Source organism: Macaca nemestrina, chromosome 5 (genome assembly GCF_043159975.1).
Source record: "Macaca nemestrina isolate mMacNem1 chromosome 5, mMacNem.hap1, whole genome shotgun sequence".
In the NCBI taxonomy this organism is placed as follows: domain Eukaryota; kingdom Metazoa; phylum Chordata; class Mammalia; order Primates; family Cercopithecidae; genus Macaca; species Macaca nemestrina.
In genome coordinates, this window is record NC_092129.1 from 89,324,551 (window position 1) to 89,348,827 (window position 24,277).

General features: G+C 39.8%; 1 protein-coding gene across 14 annotated transcripts in view; it reads right to left on the reverse strand.

Annotated features, from left to right (window-relative positions):
* The window catches only part of LOC105498579 (kelch like family member 32), a 209,120-nt gene that overhangs the window by 144,558 nt on the left and 40,285 nt on the right, over positions 1–24,277 (reverse strand). For all 14 annotated transcript variants that reach the window (XR_011623526.1, XR_003021909.2, XR_003021908.2 and 11 more), the window contains 2 exons: positions 22,314–22,401; positions 13,165–13,345 (listed from right to left, as the gene is read on the reverse strand). Coding sequence is in view for 9 of the 14 variants with exons in the window: in XM_011770719.3 (XP_011769021.1) it covers positions 13,165–13,345; positions 22,314–22,336 (204 nt within the window). In the remaining 5 variants the exon portion in view is untranslated. The remainder of the gene's footprint in view (positions 1–13,164; positions 13,346–22,313; positions 22,402–24,277) is intronic.

Sequence of the window (24,277 nt, forward strand, 5' to 3'; positions counted from 1 at the left end):
ATCCAGAGAACTATGCTTGGTGATTATCAATTTATAGATGAAAAAACATAGGTTCATAGAAGTAACAGGACTTGGCTATGGTCATAGAATGGATAGTGAAGAAGATGAGTAACCCAACAAACATGTATTAAAATAGTGTCTACTATTTGCCAGGCAGCATTGGAAACAATGGTGAACAGAACAGACAGATTAGGTCCCTGCTGCTAGATTCAAACTCAGATCTGACTCAAAAGCTCATCCCTTTCTTCTTTCCACAACTACTTTGCACTTTGATGAAAGAAGTCCTGGTCTGACTGTTAGAGCATCTGGCTAATGCTATGCTGTGCTCATACTGCTTAAATTAAGCCTAACTTTCTTATTATTTTTAAAAGCATTATTATTTGGCTGAAAAATATGTTTTGTCACTTGCTTTTAAAATGGTGATGATCACAGGAAGTCATAGTACTTTGTGTGCAACTACTCATTCATTAATCATATTTTAAGCAAGAAAAGCTGATATTAACTCACAGACCAATATAAAGGAAAAGATCCATCAAAACTTCGGCCTTCTTACTCTTGCAGTCCCACCTTCCCTGAATCAGAACAACAATGACTTGAGCTTCAAAATAAACTGCCAAATATCAGAGTACAGAGCACAAAAATCTAGTTTATACCAAAGTACTTAATTAACTTGAACATATCACACTAAAAGGAAAAGAAACATAAATAATTTGTATATTTTTATTTTTAGGATATTAAGAATTGAAATATACATGGAACTATAAAAAATTAGAAAACATTTCTTCATTCACTTAATAATATTTACTGAGCATTGATAAAACATGAGGTAACATGATAAGTGTTGTGAGAGGCACAAATTACTAAGACAGGATACTCTTTCCAATGTTTCAGTTTGATAGAGTGTAAGACACAAGGAAAACAAATATTCTGGTGGGCATGTGACTGTTGGGAGACAATTCTCCATGAGTTTCTTGCATTTTGGCATATGTTGTGAATGAGACGACTGTTTTTTGTTCTGAACTCTCTTTTCTTTTCTTTTTTTTTTGAGACAGAGTCTCACTCAGTCGCCCAGGCCAGAGTGCAGTGGTACGATCTCGGCTCGCTGCAAGTTCCACCTCCGAGGTTCACACCATTCTCCTGCCTCAGTCTCCCGAGTACCTGGGACTACAGGCGCCCGTCACTACGCCAGCTAATTTTTTTGTATTTTTAGTAGAGACAGGGTTTCACCGTGTTAGCCAGGATGGTCTCGATCTCCTGACCTTGTGATCCATCCGTCTCGGCCTCCCAAAATGGCGGGATTACAGGTGTGAGCCACCGGGCCTGGCCTCTGAACTCTCCTTTCAAGGACGTTTCTATAGCAAACAGCCTTGGAAGACAGAGTAGTATCTCCCTCCAGAGCAAAGGGTAGGTTTGCTTACAATCCTGGAAGATACAGTATCTCTATGTGGAGCAAAGGCTAGCATGCTTACTGTCCAGAATAATAATATCTCGTTCCAGAGCAAAGGGTAGACATGTTTGCTACTCATGATAAAAGACTCCAGTTCCCTAACCTCAATGATATTCTCCCATAACACAACTCACTCTGTGTGTAGTAACACAAGCTGGCCCTCTTCATGTCATCCTGTGGGAATCGGGGCTCAGAAAAGAGGTGCAAAAATGCTGAGACTTGATTACTACTGCCATTATGAGGATAAAGTGTACTTTGTTTCTGATTTAGGAGACTCATGTCTTCTACCAGCATCTATAACAGTGTGGTAGCCTGCCTAACTAGTTAGCTTGCAAATAGGGTAAAAAATCTCAGAATTTTGATAGTTCCTGACGGGAGAAGGTTGCAACAATGGCAACAAATTCTTCCCCTACTTGCGTCTATGCCCTTTTGTACACCCTCTTAAAATGATTCTGATGATTCTGGACTTAGCCATGTGACTTGCTCGGCCAGCAGGGGGACATTAGCAAACAAGACCCAAACAGAAGCTTGAGAAGCATCTGTGCCTTGAGGCTTGCTCTCTTGAGTTCTTAGGATTTAGTTGCCATGTGAAAATGCCTAGGCTAGTCTTCCAAATACATGGCCCAGCTTCCCTTACCACCCCAACCAACAGCCTACCAATCACCAGCCATGTCAACAAGGCCAACTTAGATCACTAGCCCCCAATCAACCCTTTGATTAACCACTGACGCAAAAGCAAATCCAGTATAGATCAGCTGAGCTGGCAGACCAGAAGAACAATTCAGCCTCTAGGTTTTGGGGTACTTTGTTATGCAGCAAAAGCTAAAAAAAAATACTGAGTATATGGAAAAAATTACTTCCAGTATGATATCTATATTACAAGCTCCAAAGGGCTCAGCCTATGTCTCCTTAAATACCATAACTCCAGCACTTAGCACTGCCCAGATAACAGTTAAGTGCCAACTGCTCCAACTTTATTCGGCTTTCTCCATCTGAACAATCAGTGCACAAGACAGTGAATTTTCATTGACTTTCAATGACCTTACAAGCAGCTTATGAGACTGAAGGAACTGCACATGAATCCAGCAGAGCACAAAGCCTAAGTGGAAAACGTACAAGTTGGTACTGAGAGAGACAGATGTGTGAAAATCAGCTCCTCTACTTAATATCTGGCAGTCCCTGGGTAAATTATTAAAACATATTGTAATTTAGTTTCCACACCTGCAAAATGCAAATAATAAAGCTTCTCCAGAGGCTTTATAATATAGGTATTACAAAGGAGGCACTCTTTGTGCATAACCTATCAGAGTATGAGGGGCACTGTGGTGGAATAGATGAGAAACTGGGAGTAGCAGCAAACACTGTTAAACACCAACAAGTGAAATGGTCTCTTGCACTCACATGCGCGCACGTACTCATCATACCTTCTCCCCTCTTTCTCACATATACACAAATGTGCGAAATCAAATCATTTCCCAAAATGAAATTCAAAACCGGGATTCCAGCCAAGATGGCTGACTAGAAGCAGCGAGTGCGCGTCGCTCTCAGAGAGAGAAGAGAGTGGTGAGTAAACATTAGCTCTTCAACTGGATTATCCAAGTGGACACATTCATCAAGGAAGCGACATAGTCCACACAGAAGTGAGAAGAGTGAGACAGGACAACTGCCCACCTGGGAGAGGCGAAGAGCCAGGGGAGGCCCCCCCGACGGCCGGGAAACAGTGAGTGAATGAGTGAGAGTCTCTGGGTACCCACACTTCTGCCATGGACCTTTGCAACCCTAGGTCCCGGAGTCCCATGGATCCCCAAGTACCCGGACACCAGCAGCTGCAGCTGTGGCAACAAGAGAGGTCAGGCTCCCGCATAGGCCCCTCAGGATGGGGGCAAATCCACAGGGCTGAGCAGCAGATGGAGTGCACGCTCACCTCCACTGCACCTCGCCAGACATGGCCCAGTCGCCTGAGACTCTACCGCGGCCATCGCAGCCCTGCCTGAGCTCTGGGGTCGCAGGCAGGCCGCCATTTCTGCCGCTCGGAAGCCCTAGCTCTTGCTGCCCTCAGGCTGGCGAGGGAGCACAGTGATTAGGGACTATCACAGACCCCCAGCACAGGGCAGCCACCTTACCTGGAAAAGCAGCCTGTTTTCAATGCGGTCCCTATCCCCGCTACTCCTCACTGGGCAAGGCCTTTAGATCTGCGACCTTGACCACTCCCTCCTAGGGCTCTCCATGGTAGCATATCTGCACTTTCTTGGAAGGGATCTCCCGGAGGTAACAGGCAGGCAACTACTTTTGCTGCTCTGAAGCCCTCGCTCCTGTGGCCCCCGGGCTTGGGAGGGAACACAGTGATCAGGCACTAAGGCAGAGCTGCCTTACAGAAAAGCGGCCAGTTTTCCACACAGGTCCCCACTCTACTACCCCTCAATGGGCAGGGTCTCTCCACCTGGGCTCCTAGCACAACCGCCCTGCCCTGGTCTGAACATGTCAGTTGGTGGCAGCTCTGTGTTTCTTTGGGAGGGAAATCCCAGAGACAACTCATAGCCCCTCTGCCATTGCAGCTGCGATGGTACCACCCTTACTGCACTGGGGAAGGAACAAAGGGCCTGGTTGCTATGCTGACATCCCTAGAACAACACAGCCACCATACGGAGAGAAACCCAGTGTCTCTTCTCTGTGAGCTCCCACTCTGTACTCTTCCCCAGGAAGGACGCTTCAGCTCAAACTGCAGAGCAGCCACCCTGCCCCCAGCTGAGCACTTCCACTGCTAGTGGCTCTAAGTTTCCCTGGGGAGGGGCTCCCAGAGGCAACCAACAGTCCCTCTGCCACTGCCAGTGCACTGGTCCTGCCCTTGTTGCCCTTGCACTGGGGAAGGAACAAAGAACCTGAGGGCTTCACCTGCACTCCCAGCACCAAAGTCGCAGTAAGGAGAGGGAGCCCAGTCTCTTCTTCCCATGAGGCCTTGACCCCCTGCGCTTCACCAAGCAGGGCCAGTAGTGCAGTCACCACAAGCCCCGACTAAACATTTCCATTAGCAACAGGTCTGTGATTCTCTGCAGTGGACCTCCCAGACAAAACCGAAAGCCCCTCCGCCGCTGCCACTGCAGTGGTACTTCCCTTGCTGCCCTTGGACTCAGGAAGGAACAAAGACCCTGAGTGCTTTACCTACACCTCCAGCAAGCTGCAGCCATCTTAAAGAGAAGAGGCCAGTCTAGCTCACCCATTAGCCTCCAGTGCTCCCTGCTCATCACCAAGCAAGCCCCCCCCCCACCAACCCCCACGCCCCCACCACCGTCCCATCTTGGGCCCATAACACAGCTGCCCAACCCTGGGCCAATCACACCAACTGGAAGCAGCTCTCTATTTCTCTGGGCTGGAGCCCCAAGAGACAAGTGAATGGCCCTCTGCCACAGCCAGTGCCAAGGTCCCTCCCCCTGATGCCTCCAAGTTGGAGAGGACACACAAAGCCTGAGCTCACCCTGAGCTGCAGTGTGCACCCTGGGAGTGCCAATCCAAGATCTGCAGCCAGAAATTGAGTGGGAGAATAAACTACACTTTCAGAGCACTAAGAGGGAGCACAGCTGAAATCAAGAAGAAATGGCCGGGCGCGGTGGCTCAAGCCTGTAATCCCAGCACTTTGGGAGGTCGAGACGGGCGGATCACGAGGTCAGGAGATCGAGACCATCCTGGTTAACACAGTGAAACTCCGTCTCTACTAAAAAATACAAAAAATAGCCGGGCGAGGTGGCGGGCGCCTGTAGTCCCAGCTACTGGGGAGGCTGAGGCAGGAGAATGGCACAAAGCCAGGAGGCGGAGCTTGCAGTGAGCTGAGATCCGGCCGCTGCACTCCAGCCTGGGGGACAGCGCGAGACTCCGTCTCAAAAATAAAAATAAAAATAAAAGAAGAAATACAGAGGAGCCACGTGGTTGACCAAGAACCTACCATTATGCTTAAGCACCATTTACTGGATCACAGCCCAAACTCAACACCAAAAATACTTTGCTAATATACCCCCCACTCCGCATAAAAACAAGGACAAGAAATCAGCTGCAAATAAAGATCCTGCACAAAGCCTCAGCCCTTTGAAAACATCCGGAAAAGAAGCTAACTGAATGTGCTCAAATTACAACTGTTAAAGGAACATCAGCACACAGAGATAAGAACTAGTACAAAAACTCTGGCAACTTAAAAAGCCAGAGTGTCTTTTTTCTCCAAAAACTGCACTAGTTCCCCAGCAAGGTTTCTTAACCAGGCTGAAATGACTGAAATGACAGACAGAGAATTCAGAATATGGATAAGAATAAAGATCATTGCGATTCAGGAGAAAGTTGAAACCCAATCCAAGGAATCCAAGGATTACAATAAAATTATACGAGCGCTGAAAGATGAAACAACCATTATAAGAAAGAACCAAACTGATCTGATAGAGCTGACAAACAGTACAAGAATTTCATGATAACAATCGCACATTTTAACAGCAGAATAGATGAACTAAAGAGAGAATCTCAGAGCTTGAAGGCTGCTTTCTGAAGTAATTCAGTCAGCCAAAAGTTAAAAAAAATGAGTAAATCCTCCAAGAAATATTGGATTATGTAAAGAGGCCACATCTAAGATAAATTGGTATCCCTGAAAGAGAGGGGGGGAAAAAGCAACTTGGAAAACATATTTGAGGATATTACCCAGAAAAATTTCCCAAGTTTCACTAGAGAGGCCAATATTCAAATTCAGGAGATGGAGAGAACTTCTGCAAGATACTATACAAGATGACCATCCCCAAGATGCACAGTTATCAGATTCTCCAAGGGTCACATCAAAGAAGAAATATTAAAGGCAGCCAAAGATAAAGGGCAAATCACATACAAAGAGAAACCCATCAAACTAACAGTATGCCTTTCAAAAGAAACCCTAGAAGTCCAAAGAGATTGGGGGCCTATATTCAGCATTCTTAAAGAAAAAAATTCCATGCAAGAATTTCATATCCAGCCAAACTCAGCTTCATAAGTGAAGGAGAAATAAAATCCTTTTCAGACAAGCAAATGCTAAGGAAATTCATTACCAACAGACCTGGCTTAACATAGGCACTTAAGGGAGTGTTAAATATGGAAATGAAACATCATTACCAGCTACCACAAAAACACTTATGTATATAGGCCACTGACACAATAAAGCAACCACACAATCAAGTCTGCATAATAACCAGCTAACAACACAATGACAGGAAAATCCACACATGTCAATATTAACCTTCAATGCAAATGAACTAAATGCCCCAATTAAAAGGCAGAGAGTGGCAAGTTTGATAAAGGAAAGACCCAATGGTAAAGCTGTCTTCAAGAGACCCATCTCACATGCAATGACCCCCAAAGGCTCAATGTAAAGGGATAAAGAAAAATCTACCAAGCAAACACAAAATGGAAAAAAGCAGGGTTGCTCTTCTAATTTCAGACAAAACAGACTTTGAGGCAATGACAATAAAATAAGACAAAGAAAGGCATTACCTAATGGTAAAGGATTCAATTCAACAAAAAGACATAACTATCCTAAACATATATTCACCCAACACAGGAGCACCCAGATTAATAAAGAGAATTCTTAGAGACCTATAAAGAGACTTAAATAACCACATAATAATACTGGAAGACTTAAACACCTCACTGATAATATTAGATACTAGTAGATAGATCATTGAGGCAGAGAACTAACCAAGATATTCAGGACCTGAACTCAACACTTGACTAAATGGACCTAATAGATATCTACAGAACACCTCATCCAAAAACAACAGAATATACATTTTTATCATATGCACATGGCACATACTCTAAAATTGATGACTCAATTAGCCATAAAACAATCTTCAGCAAATTAAAAAAAAAAAAAAACTGACATCATACGGATCATACTCTCAGACCAAAGTGCAATAAAAATAGAAATCAATACTAAGACAATCACTCAAAATGACAGAATCACATGGAAATTAAACAACTGGCTCCTGAATAACTTTGGGGTAAACAATAAAATTAAGGTAGAAGTCAAAAAATTATTTTAAAATAATGAGAACAAAGATACAACACATGAACATCTCTGAGACAAAGCTAAAGCAGTGTTAAGAAAGAAGTTTACAGTACTAAATGCCCATATCAAAAAGTTAGAAAGATGTCATATTAACAATCTAACATCATACCTAGAAAAATTAGAGAAACAAGAGCAAACCAATCACAAAGCTAACAAAAGACCAGAAATAACGAAAATCAGTGCTGAACTGAAGGAAACTGAGATTCCAAAAACCATGCAAAAAATCAATGAAACTTGGAGTTGGTACTTCAAAAGAATGAATAAGATAAATCGACAGCAAACTAGACTAATAAAAGAAAGACAGAAAATCCAAATAAATGCAATCAGAAATGAAAAAGGGGATATTACTTCCAACTTCACAGAAATACAAAAAAAAAAACAAAAAAACAAAAAAAAACCTCAAAGACAACTGCAAACCTCTATGCGCACAAGCTATACTTTAGAAGAAATGGATAAATTCATTTACAGAATTTATGGAAACATACAACCTCCCAAGATTGAACCAGGAAAAAAATTGAATCCCTGTACAGACCAATAAGAAGTTCTAAAATTGAATCAGTAAGAAAAAGCCTACTGATACAGTTTGGCTTTATCCCCACCCAAATCTCATTTTGAACTACAGATTTCATAATCACCATGTGTCCTGGGAGGGACCTGGTGGGAGATAATTGAATCATGGGGGCAGTTACCTCCATGCTGTTCCTGTGATAGTGAGTGAGTTCTCATGAGATCCAGTGGTTTTTATGAGGGGCTTTCCCCCGCCCCTCCCCCTGCCACTTTGCTCTGCACTTCTTGCTGCCACCACGTGAAGAATGACATGTTTGCTTCCCCTTCTGCCATGATTGTAAGTTTCTTGAGGCCTCCCCAGCCCTGCAGAACTGTGAGTCAATTAAATCTCTTTCCTTTATAAATTACCCAGTCCCAGGTATGTCTTTATTAGCAGCATGAGAACAGACTAATATACTTATTAACCTGAAAATGCCCAGGACCGAATGGATTCACAGCTGACTTCTACTAGATATATAAAAAAGAGCTGGTACAATTCCTACTAAAACTACTTTTACAAACTAAGGAAGAAAAACTCCTCTCTATGTCTTTCTATGGGGCAAGCATCATCTTGATACCAAAACCTGGCAGAGACACAACAAAAGAAGGAAATTCAGGCCAATATCCTTGATGAACATAGATGCAAAAATCCACAACAAAATACTAGCAAACCAAATCCAGAAGCACATCAAAAAGCTAATCCACCACAATCAAGTAGGCTTTATACTTGAAATGTAAGGTTAGTTCACTACACACAAATCAATAAATGCGATTCATCACATAAAGAGAACTAAAAGCAAAAACCACATGATCATCTCAATAGATTTAGAAAACGCTTTTGATAAAAATCAACATCCCTTCATGTTAAAAGCCCTCAACAAACTAGGCACTATACCTCAAACTAATAAGAGCCATCTATGACAAACCCACACCAACATCATACTGAATAGGTAAAAGTTGGAAGCATTCCCTTTGAGAACTAGAACATGACAAGGATGTCTACCCTCAGCACTCCTATTCAACATAGTACTGGAAGTCCTAGCCAGAGTGATCAGGAAACAGAAAGAAATAAAAGGCATCCAAATAGGAGGAGAGGAATCAAACTATCCCTGTTTGCAGATGACGGATTCTATACTTAGAACACTCCACATAGTCTCTGCCCCATATCTCCTAAATCTGATAAACAACCTCAGCAAAGTTTCAGGATACAAAATCAATGTATGGATATCAGTAGCATTTCTATACACCAACAACATCCAAACTGATAGCCAAATCAAGATTGCAATTTAATTCACAATAGTCACAAAAAGAATAAAATACCTAGGAATACAGCCAACTGGGGAGGTAAAAGAGCTCTACAAAGAGAATTACAAAACACTTCTCATTGAAATTAGTGATGACACCAACAAGTGGAAAAATATTTCATGCTCATGGATAGCAAGAATCAATATTGTGAAAATGGCCATACTGCCCAAAGCAATGTACATATTCAATGTTATTCCTATCAAACTACCCCATGATGTTTTTCACAGAATTAGAAAAACCTATTCTAAAATTCATATGGAATCATAAAAGAGCCGAAATAGCCAAAGCAATCCTAAGCAAAAAGAACAAAGCTGTAGTATAGTTTGTAACATAGTTTGAAGTCACATTAACCAAGTTCAAACTATACTACAAGACTGCAATAACCAAAACAGCATGATACTGGTACAAAAACAGGCACATAGACAAATGGAACAGAATAGAGAGCCCAGACATAAAGCTGCACACCTACAACCATCTGATCTTTGACAAAGCCAACAAAAACAAGCAATGGGAAAAGACCATATTCAATAAATGATGCTGAAATAACTGGCCAGCCATATGTCAAACATCAAAACTAGACCCTTTTCTTTCACCATGTACAAAAATCAACTCAAGATGGATTAAAGACTTAAATGTAAAACCTAAAATGATAAAAACCCTGGAAGATAATCTAGGAAATAGCATTCTGAACATAGGCTCTGACAAATATGTCATGACAAAGACACCAAAAGCAATTCCAACAAAACCAAAAATTGACAAATGGGACCTAATTAAACTAAAGAGCTTATGGACAGCAACAGAAACTATTACCGAAGACACCTCACAGAATGGGAAAAATATTTTGCAAACTATGCATCTGACAAAGGTCTACTATCCAGAATCTATAAAGAACTTAAACAAATCAACAAGCAAAAAACAAACAACCCCATAAAAATGTGGGCAAAAGACATGAACAGACACATTTCAAAAAAAGACATACATGCAGCCAACGAGCATATAAAAAAGTGCTCAACATTACTAATCATTAGAGAAATGCAACTCAAAACCACAATGAGATACTATCTCATACCAGTCAGAATAACTATGATTAAAAAGTAAAAAAATAACTGATGATGGAGAGGTTGCAGAGAAAAGGGAATGCTGATACACTGCTGGTGGCAATGCAAATTAGTTCAGTCATTGTGGAAAGCAGTTTGGCAATTTCTCAAAGAACTTAAAACAATATTACCATTTAACCCAGCAATCTCATTACTTAGTATAGACCTAAAGTATTACAAATCATTCTACCATAAAGACACCTGCATGTGTATGTTCACTGTAGCACTAGTCACAATAGCAAAGACATGGAATCAACCTAAATGACCATCAGTGGTAGACAGGATAAAGAAAATGTGGTATGTATATATCATGGAATACTACACAGTCATAAAAAAGAATGAGATCATGTCCTTTGCAGCAACATGGATGGAGCTGGAAGCCATTATTATAAGCCAACTAACATGGGAACAGAAAACCAAATACCACATATTCTTACTTATAAGTGAGAGCTAAACATTGAGAATACATGGATGCAAAAAAGGGAACAACAGACACTAGGGCCTACTTAATGGTAGAGGCTGGGAGAAGGGAGAAAACTGAAAAACTACTTATTGAGTATTATGCTTATTACCTGGGTGATGAAATAATCTGTACACCAAACCCTCATGAAACATAATTTACCTATATAACAAACCTGCACATGTACCCCTGAACCTAAAAGTTCAAAAAAAAAAAAAAATCGATACTGAAATGCTGAAACCTAAGTAGAGAGAAGTTAACACCAAGAAGGCTATATTACAGTCCATAAAAAGACAAAATTCCTATTACATAATATACATACAATCTAAAGTGTTTTGCTAATTCAAAAGCCCCTCTGAATAATATGACTCTTCTGAAAGAAGAATACCTGACAATGTGAGTGAGGGTGTGTGAAATATATAATTATATTAATGGAACTAAAAGGCCACTTTACAGATATTCTGTATTATCTTTGTAGTTTAGAATTAAATCCTACTTTTTATTTCAGAAACAGCCATTTCAAGTAATTACCTCTTCATCTTCTACATTACTCAGTTTCATCACATTTAATACGCTTTTTTAAAAAGGCTGTCTTTTATGATTTGGCATCTTTGAAAATTCTCTGCAACTGCTAGTTGGCAATTAAGTGCAGTTGATATTGTCTCTTAACTAACAAAAGCAACATTATTATTAGAAATATTCAAACCAATCAACAAATTGCCCATGGGCCTAAGTTGGTGTCTGTAACATTTAGAGACTTTACTGGGGAAAATTAAAAAAACAACACAACACAATTAAATTAATTTATATTCCCATTTATATGGAGATTCATACCGTTATGTTTCAAAAGTATTAGTCACTAGTTAACTGAAATAGCATTGAAAAGAAAATTAAATAGGCATTGAAATAATGTATATTTAGAAATTAATATTTCAAAACATTCTGGCTAATAATTGTCCAGCTTTTTGCTACTTTATGTCCATATAAGCAGCAGACTATCACACTCATTAAGAGTCAAACATGGATTTCAATTCCAGATCTGCCATTTAGGAACTGTGTGACCCTTATCCTCTGAGTTAGTGCAAATTACTTAGTCTTTGTTATTGTTTCCATATATGCAAAATGGTGATTTTAATAGTATGTATATATATGTGCACAATGGGTTGTTGTGAGGATTAAATGAGATATGCATATAAAATCCTTTGCTCACCATGTGAATCACAAGAAGTGCTAAATAAGTGGCATTTAATCAGCTTCACCATACTGTGTACTTTCATCTTCAAGAAAAACAGCAATCTTATTACCACATATAATTTGCTGTTGGAAATCAACCCCAAAGCTCTGGTAAACAAGATGTGTTTTCATTAGCCACATGTACTGACCATGAAGGTCCATTAGGCTAAATGAATCTCTGTCCTTGGAGCAAATAATTAGAAAGCATTAGGCCAGGCGCGGTGGTGTGTGCCTATAATCCCAGCACTTTGGGAGGCCGAGGCAGGTGGATTACTTGAGGTCAGGCGTTCAAGACCAACTTGACCAACTTGGTGAGACCCCGTCTCCACTAAAAATACAAAAATTAGCCAGGTGTGGTGGCATGTCCCTGTAATCCCAGCTACTCAGGAGGCTAAGGCATGAGAATCACTTGAACCCAGGAGGTGGAGGTTGCAGTGAGCCGAGATCACACCATTGGCACTCCAGCCTGGATGAAAGAACGAGACTCTGTCTCAAAAAAAAAAAAAAAAAATATATATATATATATACACACACACACACACAGAGGTATATATACGTATATATACATATATGTGTGTATATATGTGTGTGGGTATATATATAAAAATCAGAAACACTACATATATTTAAAGATTTTTAAATTTTAACAAATTGTCTTATAGCTTGGTCTTTGATCCTGAATCCAGAAGCAACCTCTCACCCCAATCTGCACCCCCACAGGAGCACTACAGTGCCACATTGTCTCATGGTGGTAAAGTGCCAAGCACTCCTTGGCTCAGATGCGAGGGGAGGTCTGTTCTACATTGGAGGCACATCCAGGTGCCCTGCCCAGAGAGGACCCAATGGGGCCCCAGGACACATTCTACCCAGGAAAGAACAAAAGCCCCCACCATTCAGCTCTGGGGGTACCACATAATTGGCTCCTGGTTTAGTGACAGTTTGGGAAGCACTGTCATCCTCTCTTTATCAATATTTTAAGAGAAACAAACAAACCATGGTGACTTACCCGGAAATAGTCGCTGCATGCTGCCAGGACGGCCTTGTGAGCATGGAATTTCTGTTCCTCAGCAATCAGGGTGATGTCGCAGAGGATGCCATCACTCCTCTGCTGATTCAATGCTGCCAGGACACTGTCATTGTGAGATTCGGAGTGGCACAGCCTCTGGCCTGTCAGCATTTCTTGAATACTACAAAGGAGAACAATCAAGTCAACGTTTTTCCTTTTACCAGCCCTGTGGGCCGGCTGCTCTCTCATTCCTTGAACATTGACTAAGGCAACACGGGTTCCAGTGCACTCTATGAGTGTGACCATCTGTTCCCTCATTTTCTTTCTCTCCACCATTCTCTTGTTCTCCCTTTTTCTTATTCTCTCTGCTCCCCTCCCTGCAGGGTCTTTCTCTTTTTTACTGGTGCCTCTCTTTCTGCATTTGTGTTTGTGTGTGTTCATCTGTGGCTGCATACTGACCCAGGTCTCTGGACCTGCAAGCCTCTGCTTCTGGGCCCCGTCCCTTCAGTGTGTGAACATCTCTGAGTGCAAAACTTCCTCTGGATGTGTATCTGGGCATGTGTACATGTGTGTGTGTGACCCTTCCCACTCTGTCCCCTCTCTCTAATTCCCTGATTCCTTCCCCACCTTTGTACCTTACCATGTCTCCCACAGGACACAATATTGTTAACACATACAAGAAAACTGAGCAAATGTTAGTCAGGACAAAAAGGGCTCCAAGTGACCATTCATGTAAAAAGCAATTAAACCAAAGAAGCTTACTATTAAACTTGGGAAATTGTGCACCATAAGAGCATCAAAAGGAATGCGTTGTAAATGATAACAAATTTAAAGCTGAAAGTAAAATTTATCTATTATCAGCCTTTAGTTTCTATGTGTGATCATTCTACTAGATTTATGAATGACTATATAATTTTCTTTTTGTTTCTACTTTGTGAGATTGCTAATTTTACCCATTGTGAGACTTACCTCTTCACTCTCTACACTAACCTAAGACATTTATCCTTATGCCCTTTCAAAAGTCCTAGGTGAAGCTCTAGATCATTCTACAATAATACAGAAGTAATGCCATAAACACAAAATGCAAACTTTCACTTTATAGACAGCTATGGACATTTTCAGCTTACGCCAATGGGAATCTACACAGTGCTCTGAAATCTCAGAACCGGTATTGGACTAAGATGGGTGATCTGCCAGGAATAGGTTACTCTCAGAGTGAAAACAAGGGCCATCAAGTCCTGTTTCTGGCCAGCAGGTTCATCTCAAAGCTGAGTAAAAATACTGTTGGGATGATTGAGCATTGCCTCTCCCATGTTGGTAATTCCTGTATCCAACCCCTTCCTCTGAGTGTGAAAGAGTTTCTCAGGGGAGCCAGAGTTGCCACCAGCCTAGTCTGCATGGTGGGTTTATTTGGCAGGGCTCTGCTCAGCCTGTGGTGCCAGTTGGCTGGTAAATTACAGTTAGGTACAAATCACCAAATACTTCCTGTGAAATGCCAGAAGGCAGTCATTAAGCTTTATTGGACAGTTTTGACTGGGAAGCATCAGAAATGTCAGAAATATGGAAAGAAAAAAACTTGACAGACGGTGATGATATAGGAAGTTCCTGTGGGAAGGTGGGAGGATTATTTTCAGTTGAAATGTAGCAGTGAGTTTTGAAATGGTTACTGTCATTGAATATTCATCTAGTAGCTCAAGCCATAGGCAGACTTTAAAATCAGTAATTAAAAACCTCATTCAGAAGCATAAATAATTTTTTGCAAATTTCTATGCAAAGTCTAGAATGGAGATTAATTAGCATCACTCAATTAATTAGCATCTCAAATCAAGAAATGGGGAATAGTAATAGAAACATTGTATCAGCCAAGTAAAGCTTTAAGATAGTCTTTGAAAAATCTTTCCTAAAAGGATGACTTTTTAATAGATTTGAGAAACACATAGTGCTCACCATGTCCCATGAACTATTCTTAGTGATTTACAATGACTAGTTCATGTAATCTGCACACCACCACCATGAGGCAGGTACTATTATTATCTCTATTTTATAGATAGAAAAACTGAAAGTCCAAGATCAGGTATCTTGAGAACATATTACCAAGAATATAATAATGTAATTCCTCCTTCTACTTAAAGAAAAAAGAAAAAAGAAAAGAGGCCAGGCGTGGTGGCACATGCCTGTAATCCCAGCACTTTGGGAGGCTGAGGCAGGTGGATCACTTGAGGTCAGGAGTTTGAGACCAGCCTGGTCAATATGGTGAAATCCCATATTGGGGTTTAATTAATACTATAGTAATACTCTGTTGTATTGTATTGCATCAATACACAAATTAGCCAGGTGTGATGGCGTGTACCTTAATCCCAGCTACTCAAGAAGCTGAAGCAGGAGAATTGCTTGAATCCAGTAAGTGGAGGTTGCAGTGAGCTGAGATCATGCCACTGCACTCCAGCCTGGGCAACAGAGAGAGACTCTGTCTAAAATACACACACACACACACACACACACACACACACACACACACATAATCTGTAAAAGAGCTGAAAAATCTATGCTTAAGGGGAAAAATCATGAAAGTCCCTATTAACTTTATATTTATATTATGTATAATGAATCTCAAAGTCAGCCTTTTAGAATAATATACATGAACAGAACAACATGACAAAGCAGTAAGAAATATTTGAAATTTTGCTTCAAAAACATGTATCTTCATACTGTGACTGAAAGTTTTGGGATAGAAAATAGATTCTAATTATTATAACCATAGAAAATAGATTCTAATTATTATAACCTTAGAAAATATATTTGAAACGTTCATAACTTATTTTCTCCATTTTTATATTACCTTAAATGTTAAATAAATGTATTTCAAAATTTCATTTGTAGTGGAACAGAAGAATATATTAAGATAATTGCCTTAAAATGTTTCCTTACTCATTTTCCAAATATAGTGCCACAATTCCTGTCCTTATTATTAAGATTGAATTGGTACTTGCATTATATATGTCTATTGAGAGTGAATAAATCTTACCAGAAAAAGAGCAGCTGTAAACTGAAATTTGGCAAAGAATAAAAGACTCGGCTTTGAAACAATAGTGATGCTGCACAATTTCACAGGATCATTCAGCTGGGCTTGAAAATTCAAGCTTCAAGAAAACAACAAGCTAAATATTTAAGACAACAGTTGGCACAAGATCCCAAATATTTTGGAACCAATATGTTAGGGATCCTTAAAAGCAGAAACAAATACTCTAACATTTGGCAAGAAATAAAAGCCTCTTAATCAACAAATCATTATTGTATTCTGAAAGTAACTTCCCACTCAACTCTTGGATGTAAATTTGTAAAACATCTCAACCCTCTAAATGTTAAGGCACACGTGGCCACAGAACATAGCTGGAAGGGAGCAGGCCCACTTCACCAAGTCAATAGTCATAAACCAGGGAGGAGATAAATCAAAGACTGTAATGCACTATGTCTAAATTAAAATGGGGAGCTGACACATGCTTGCAAACAGCTCCCTCAGCATCTAGAACATATATCAAATTCGCAAACTAAGCCTCTCAACTTAGAGCAATGTCCCTCAATTTTTTTGAGAAATAAAGAAAAAGGAAGAAAAAGTATATCCTAAAACTTCTAAATTGCTGGAAAAAAGACTGAAAGCAAGAGCCATATTTCTCAAGGAAACACAGATTTGAGTGTCATCCTAAAACTGGAAAAGGTCTCCCACAGAAGCAATGCTGCCACCTCAGAATTCATCGGTGAGTGCAGAGAGTGTCCTGGCTTCCCCAATACAACCCCTTTCTCTCAGAGATGCCCTAGAACTGCATCAATACAAAAGAGTATGTGCTATATTGATACTATAGTAATACTCTATTGTATTGTATTGTATCAATACAATAGTAATAGTCTATTGTAGGGATACACCTATACAGTAGACACTAACCACACATGGTCACTGAGTACTTGAAATATGACCAGTCCAAATTGAGATGTACCATACACGTAAAATGCACAATGGATGTCAAAGACAATATGAACAAAAGAACGCAAAATAGCTCAATATTTCTGTACTGATTACATGTTTAAATTATAATATTTAGGGTGTGTTGGGTTACATAAAATGTATTTTTAAAATTAATTTTACCTTTTTTAGGGCCAGGCATGATGACTCACACCGGTAATACCAGCATTTTGGGAGGCCCAAGCGGGCAGATCATCTGAGGTCAGGAGTTCAAGACCAGACTGGCCAACATGGTGAAACCCCGTCTCTACTAAAAATGTAAAAATTAGCCGGGTGTGGTGGCACATGCTGTATCTCAGTTACTCAGGAGGCTAAGGCAGAAGAATTTCTTGAACCCAGGAGGCAGAGGTTGCAGTGAGTCGAGATCGTGCCACTGCACTCCAGCCTGGGCAACAACAGTGAAACTCTGTCTCAACAACAACAAAAAATAATAATTTTACCTTTTTTTAATATGGCTACCTGAATTTTAAAATTATAGATATGCTTCTCATTATGGTTCTGTTGGATACTCTATGAGTTCCCAGGGATATATGTCCCTCTATTTTTTTCCACCTGAACACTATAAGGGCTTTAGGCAACCCCTATCAGACTGCCTGTGCAAACTGCTGTTCCTGTGTTTCACAGGGCCCCACGTAGTCCCTCATGCAATAGTGGAAAGCCCCAGACTCTCTGAGCAGAAGATTGCTTTTTAGTAATGCCAGGGAGCAACCATTTGATCAGTCGTATGTCAGTATCCAGAAATGGGGAAATAAATAAACAAGGTCTCAGGAAAGATGATTATTCATAACTTTAAGCCTTTAACTTTCATTCTGGAATTGATCACAAAAACTAATAAATCAAATGCAGAGAATGATGTTCATTATATCATATTCCCTACTCATACTGAATCACTGCTTTAGTGCAAATTGCTACTTCAAGGTCATAGAGTTAACATTTTTGGTCACAGAAATCCTATAGGGTTTGATGTTCATGGAAAGAATTTTGATGAAGTTCAGTCAGTTTTAAAGTTGTAAATTCCAAAAACAGCTATATGGTTTTAAACATCTGCATTTCAAATTTTAAAATCCAAGTCAATTTCTATATCAGTGTTCACCTACAACCTGTATATACAAAAAATATGTAGTCGTTTTTAAGTAACACTACCAATAAGGTGTTACATACTTACATATTAAAAACAACCAACTGGCATAAAGATTCTCATTTCTTAAGTAGGCTACTTTATACAAGAAAGAAAAAGACTGGACAAAAAGTCTGACAGTAATAATTATGCATAATTATCTCAATTCAGTCTATTGGTGAACTATCAAGTAAGTGTCTTAAATCACTTTATGTAGTCAAAATATTTTCATGAAAATTAAAGACATTAATATTTTTAAAATTCTATTTAAGGTGGTAGGCTATTAAAGGACCCTGTAATAAAATAATGTTATTTCTATAGAACACTTTATAATTTATAAACACTTTAAAATGAACTTGGTCAATTAATAACAATGGTCATAATAATAGGCAAAGAAGATACAATATGCTTAGACAATTATTAAATAATGAAAACTCTGTAGAAAGGAACGTAATTATAAATGAATAATTTTGTTTCCTTCCTTCCCTCATTCATTTATCCAACAAATATTTATTAAGCCTGCGCCAGGTGTTGTGCTGGGTACCAGGGATAAAATGGTGAGCAAACCATATGTGGTAGCAGTCCTTAGCAGTCCTCATGGAACTTTCAGTACAGTGGGGCAGTTACACATTAATCAAATAATCTAGCCTCCCTAAAGAAATAATACTTGAGCTGCTGGCTGAAGGATGAGAACAAGTTAATGTGGTAAAAAGGAAGGTTTTCCAGGCAGGAGAACAGCAAATGCTATGATCCTGTGGCAGGAGGGAGCATGGCCCTTACAGAGTGTCTACAGAAAGTTAACAGCTAGGGATGAAGAAGAACGTGGTGCAGGTAAGCCCCAAGCAGCAGAAGCCTGAGCCCACTTGTGCAGGAATTCTGGGCCAGGGTATCCTAAGGGCAATGGGAAGTCACAGAAAAGGTCACTCAAGCTGCAGTACCAAGAGCAGTAGGGGAGACTGGGCCAGACTAGAGCAAACCCGGACTGTGACTATGGTTCAGGTGAGTGATGGAGTTGGACCTTGGAGCCCAAGGAGCATTCGGATGAAGTTTCAGAAAGGTGAATGGGATTAAAAGTTATTTAGAGGGAAAATCTACAGGTCTTGGTGTTAGATTATATATGGAGGTGAGTGGGAGGAAGATTTCCAGAAGACGCCTACATTTCTGGCTTATACAACTTGATATTTCCAGAATAGGAAACAAATGAAAGAGGATCAGAATTGTAGAAAAGAATGATGATGAATTTGGTTTGGGACACGTTAAGTTTGAGTTGTCTTTAAGACATCCAAGCACAGATGTCAAATATGTAGCTTGATTCATGGATCTGGAGCTCAGAAAGGAGTCTTTGCTAGAAATGTAAATCTGCAACTCATCTGCATAGGGAAGGTGACAACACAGCTGTATCTCAAGAACATGGCTGAGAAACAAGCAACAGTCAAAGGTTGCTGAGAATATATGAAAGATCGATGTGAAGCACAGAGGCAGGTTTGGGCTTAGTTGTGGGAAAGGATTGCCTCTTGAGTGGCAGGGAGTCAGTGGACCAGAAACACATACTAAAACTCTGGGCACTTTTTGGCTTGTTGAATCTAAAGATTTTTGTGGAACTAGTCTCTACTAGACAATATAGGCATGGAAATATGAATAGCTCAGTTCATCCGGATTGGGGTTTTCTCAAGCAAATGCATCAAAAATACAGGAAATGAGAGAACTTAAGGGTTTAGCAACAGTGATAGAATCTAAACTGCTTAAGAAGGAAAATGAGGAAAGGAAAGACTGGATGGGTTGGTAGAAAGTAGCAGGGCCAATAAATGAGACATTACAGTAAGGTCAGAGTACAACCATTACAGGGGTAAATCAGCAAGCTAGAAGGAGAGGAGGCTGCGGTGAGAGTAAAATGACGGATAGTGTGATTTCAGAAACAGAGTAATTACTGAGGATGACAAGGTCTGAGGTGTGGCCATGAAACTGGGCAGCTGAGTGCAGGGAGAAGGTCTTTGGAGATAAGCAGATTGAAGGTCCAAGGACCATGAAGCAGACACATCCTCCATGCTGACACTGAGGGCCCTGGGGGTACAGTAAGGGGTTCGTGATGAGGAGGAAGACTGCAAGCCAGGTGCCGAAGTACTCAGTGAATAAAAGACAATGACCCCGACCACAGTTAGGAAGAGGAGAGCTTGAGAGAGATAGAGAGCACCATCTTCAGAAGAGATGTTGTTTTTGTGGCTGTGCTTTCTCAATCAATCAATTTGTGGAGTAACAGTCTAGAAGCAAAATCATGCCCTGGGATGATGACAATCTCTCTACCTGTCCTTGATGTACATGAGATGTGAGGAAATAACAATGCCACTACTTTGAGAGGACTACAAGGGAAACGGTTGTCAGAGGAGGATGGATCTCAGTGAAGTCTGAGACGAACGGAGCTTTTCAGGACAAGGAGATGATACAGCAGAAGGTGTGGTTGTGCTGTGACACTTCCACATGGCACAGTGAGAGAGTGTGAGAGGTGGGGAAGGGAGGGCTCTGGGTTGAAGCAGAAAAGGAGACAACATTATAGAGATGATTGCACTGTGGAAGACAGATGACCGTGGAATGGGAGTTGATTAATAAGAATGGGATGGCAGACTTAAAAGTAAAAACTTATTTTAAGTATGCACACTGATCCTGGTAGCCAGGAATAAATAGCTTGGCTGAGGTGGTGGCAGACAGACACCATGGTCTCCATGTGCTGTATTGGTTGGATGCCAGGTCTAGAGCAGGGTTTCTCAGCCTCAGTATTACTGACATTTTGGGCTAGATGTTTTTTTGCTGTAGGGGGTTGCCCTATGCATTGCAAGATGTTTAAAATGATTCCTGGCCTCTACCCAGTAGATGCCAATTGTATCCACAGTCCCAGTGACATCCAAAAACATTGTCAGATATTGCACAAAGTACCCTGGTGGTGAAATCATCCACCATTGAGAATCACTGATTGAGAGCAAAAGACTCACATGGGGAGTGCAGAGGCGTTACACCTGTTACAGCAATGTCACCAGTTCTCAACACATTTCTGGAACAAATCACCTCTAATAGCTTCAGAGTCACGGAAAGAAACTGGTCTCATTACTTAACAAACACCCAATTCTTAAGAAAAATGTATTCCCTAGGTTTATCATCTTTCTTATTATTTGCTCTGAAGGTATTTTGACTGTTCCCTCAGAGGATGATGCAGATTTACCTCCAGTGAGACTATTCAAATGAATGCCATGCATTTTCTCATTGGCTGCCCCTCAGTTTCTGGAATGTGCCAAGCTCCTTCCTGCCTCAGGGTATGCCCCCCTTCAAATCTCAGGTATACAGCCTATCTCAGGAAGGCATTTTCTTGCTCTATCTATCCTGTACTTTTCCTTCAGAGCACTTTCACAATTATTTTTGCATCGTTACTGGTGTGCTTATTTGTTTAATGACTGTTTCCCCCATAGAATATACATTTTAAGAGGGAAGGAACCTTATCTGTTTTATTCATAGCTGTGTCCTCAGCACCAAACAGAGTACTTGGCTTAATTAATATCTATTAAATAAATGAATTATTAAGAGGAAATGTTGTGAGCATTTTGAGAATAAGCATTGTACGCCCCAAAGTGATTGCCTTAAAGGAGGCTCTCTCTCTCTCTCTCTCTATATATATATATAAATATATACACACACACACACACACGTATGTATAATTTTTTTATTCTTTTTTATGTCATATACCTTTATAGTAGCATACCTTTGTCTGAAGGAAGCATCCTAAATAAGAAAAAAATATTAAAAAGCAGTATGATTCAAAGAATCAGGAAACATGTTTAGGTTTGACAAATAACTAGGTCACAGCAGTTAGTCCTTGTGCTACCATAGTAAATTCACAAAAGCTCTGACTAGTTTGTTGATTCCTTTAAATATGCATTAAGTCCCTGCTCTGTGCTTGATCCTGCAACGTGCAATGCACCTATTTCAGGGCTCACTACAGCAAGCAAGGACACATCCTGCAGGACATACCTGAGGCAGCGTTCAGACGGCATTTTCCAGCTGGGTTCCTCAGGTTCTCAGCTTTAGAAGCGTGCAGAGGAATCAGCAAGCATTCCAGCTGAATAAAAAGACAAGAGAAAAGGGTGCATTGAGCTAAATGCAGAAAAGCACACTTTGGGTCTTCCTGATGCTAAAGCTTTTGAATTCCAGGGAGGCAGCTTGGAGAGTTTTACTGTCCACATAAAACATTCTGACACAATGCTCCTTTAACAAACAAGTAATTGTTCTGGATATTAAAGTTTTTTCACTTTATTGAAGCTTCAAGGACTAGGAAGTAAAATATGTTTGAGAATCAACAATAGTAATTTAGTGTTAAAATAAAAATTAAAACACCAGATGGGATGGCCAAAGGAAAAAACTAAGATTTGATAAACCACAAATCTAAACCACAAATACTAGTTGACTTGTCGTTTATAGAGATTTCATTTTCCTTCCAAATATGATTAGTGGAATTAAATTAAAATCAAGTACCTCATGGCTAAGTGTCTATAGAAATACAATTTTCTATTCAAGAAGCAGATTTCTGAAAAGTAGGTGGAAAAAATAACATAGAGAAGATAAAAATTAGTAGGAAATGAAAAATGGATTCTTATAGAGGCTTCGATATTGCGTAATTGAAATATACAACAGGATGCAGTTGTCAGGCTTGAAACTGCTCCTTGGCTATTCAAGCACGCTTATTCATTTAGTCCCTGCCTCCATTCCCCGTCTTTGCTTTTCATCATTGGAGTAACTCTGACTAGAAAAATAAATTATTTGAATAGTCTTGGTCCTGGTCCATGACTACACTTTACAACCCTCAGTAGAGGTTCTAGCTCCCATTTTCTAATGCACCCAAGTGGCTAAATTAATTAGAATCTGGATAAGTTAAATAGGCTTCCTTCTGTCTCAATTTTATTTTGAAAAGCAATAACAGGATGAAAATGCTTATGAAAGGAATATGTTAAGCTGTGCCTATTTCTGCTGATTTGTATAAAAGAGAGAGCTACAATTTACAATCTGACCGAAATACAATATTTGTTATATTGTATACAAACCCTCAATTGGTATGACTGCATAATACTTCACATAGCATACCATCATCGGTTAACTATTCCATTTTATTGAACATTAGGTTGCTGGGTTGCTTTGAATATTTTTCATACAACTATATTTTTGTTTCTTCTTTTCTTTAATTATTAAAAATAGTATGTCTCTACTTTCATTTATTTCTAATTTAAGTCTTGACGAACCTAAAAGTGAGTGTCATTTTTAATTTCCCCATTAGGACTGAGCAGCATGGGCAGTCACAGTAATTCAAGGCACGTTGTTTAATTAGCCAAGAGACTTGCTTAGCAACCTAATGTTGCTACAGTGTCCTTTCAGAATCTAGGTTATAAACTACAGTCTTTTGTCGCCTAACACAAACTCCAACAGGCATGGACACTTGAGCTTTAAAGCTGCAAAGAATATTTAATACTACAGGGAGGTGTAACACCTTAATCTTTCTGAAAGTCCAATGTTTTTAAAATACTCCCAACAACTGAATGGAGAACAAAAATCCTAAAGTTAAAATAATCTCAAATTAAATGGCACATCTAACTTGATATGTTTCATTTCAAACATGATCATTAAAAATAATAAGATAGACGAAATTTTCTTTTACAGACATTTATCGTTTGGAGACCAACTCACTAAATCAGGTGTTTTCTAAAATTGTTGAATTATAAGCCACTATATACTACAAAGCTTAGGAAACTGGACACCATTTTAAAGGTGAATTAACTAGGTGCCCACCAGTGGTAGACTGGATTTAAAAAATATGGTATATATACACCATGGAACACTGTGTATTTATAGCCACAAAAAAGAAGAAAATCTTGTCCTTTGCAGCAACATGGATAAAACTGAAAGCCATTATCCAAAACGAATTAACACAGGAACAGAAAAACAAA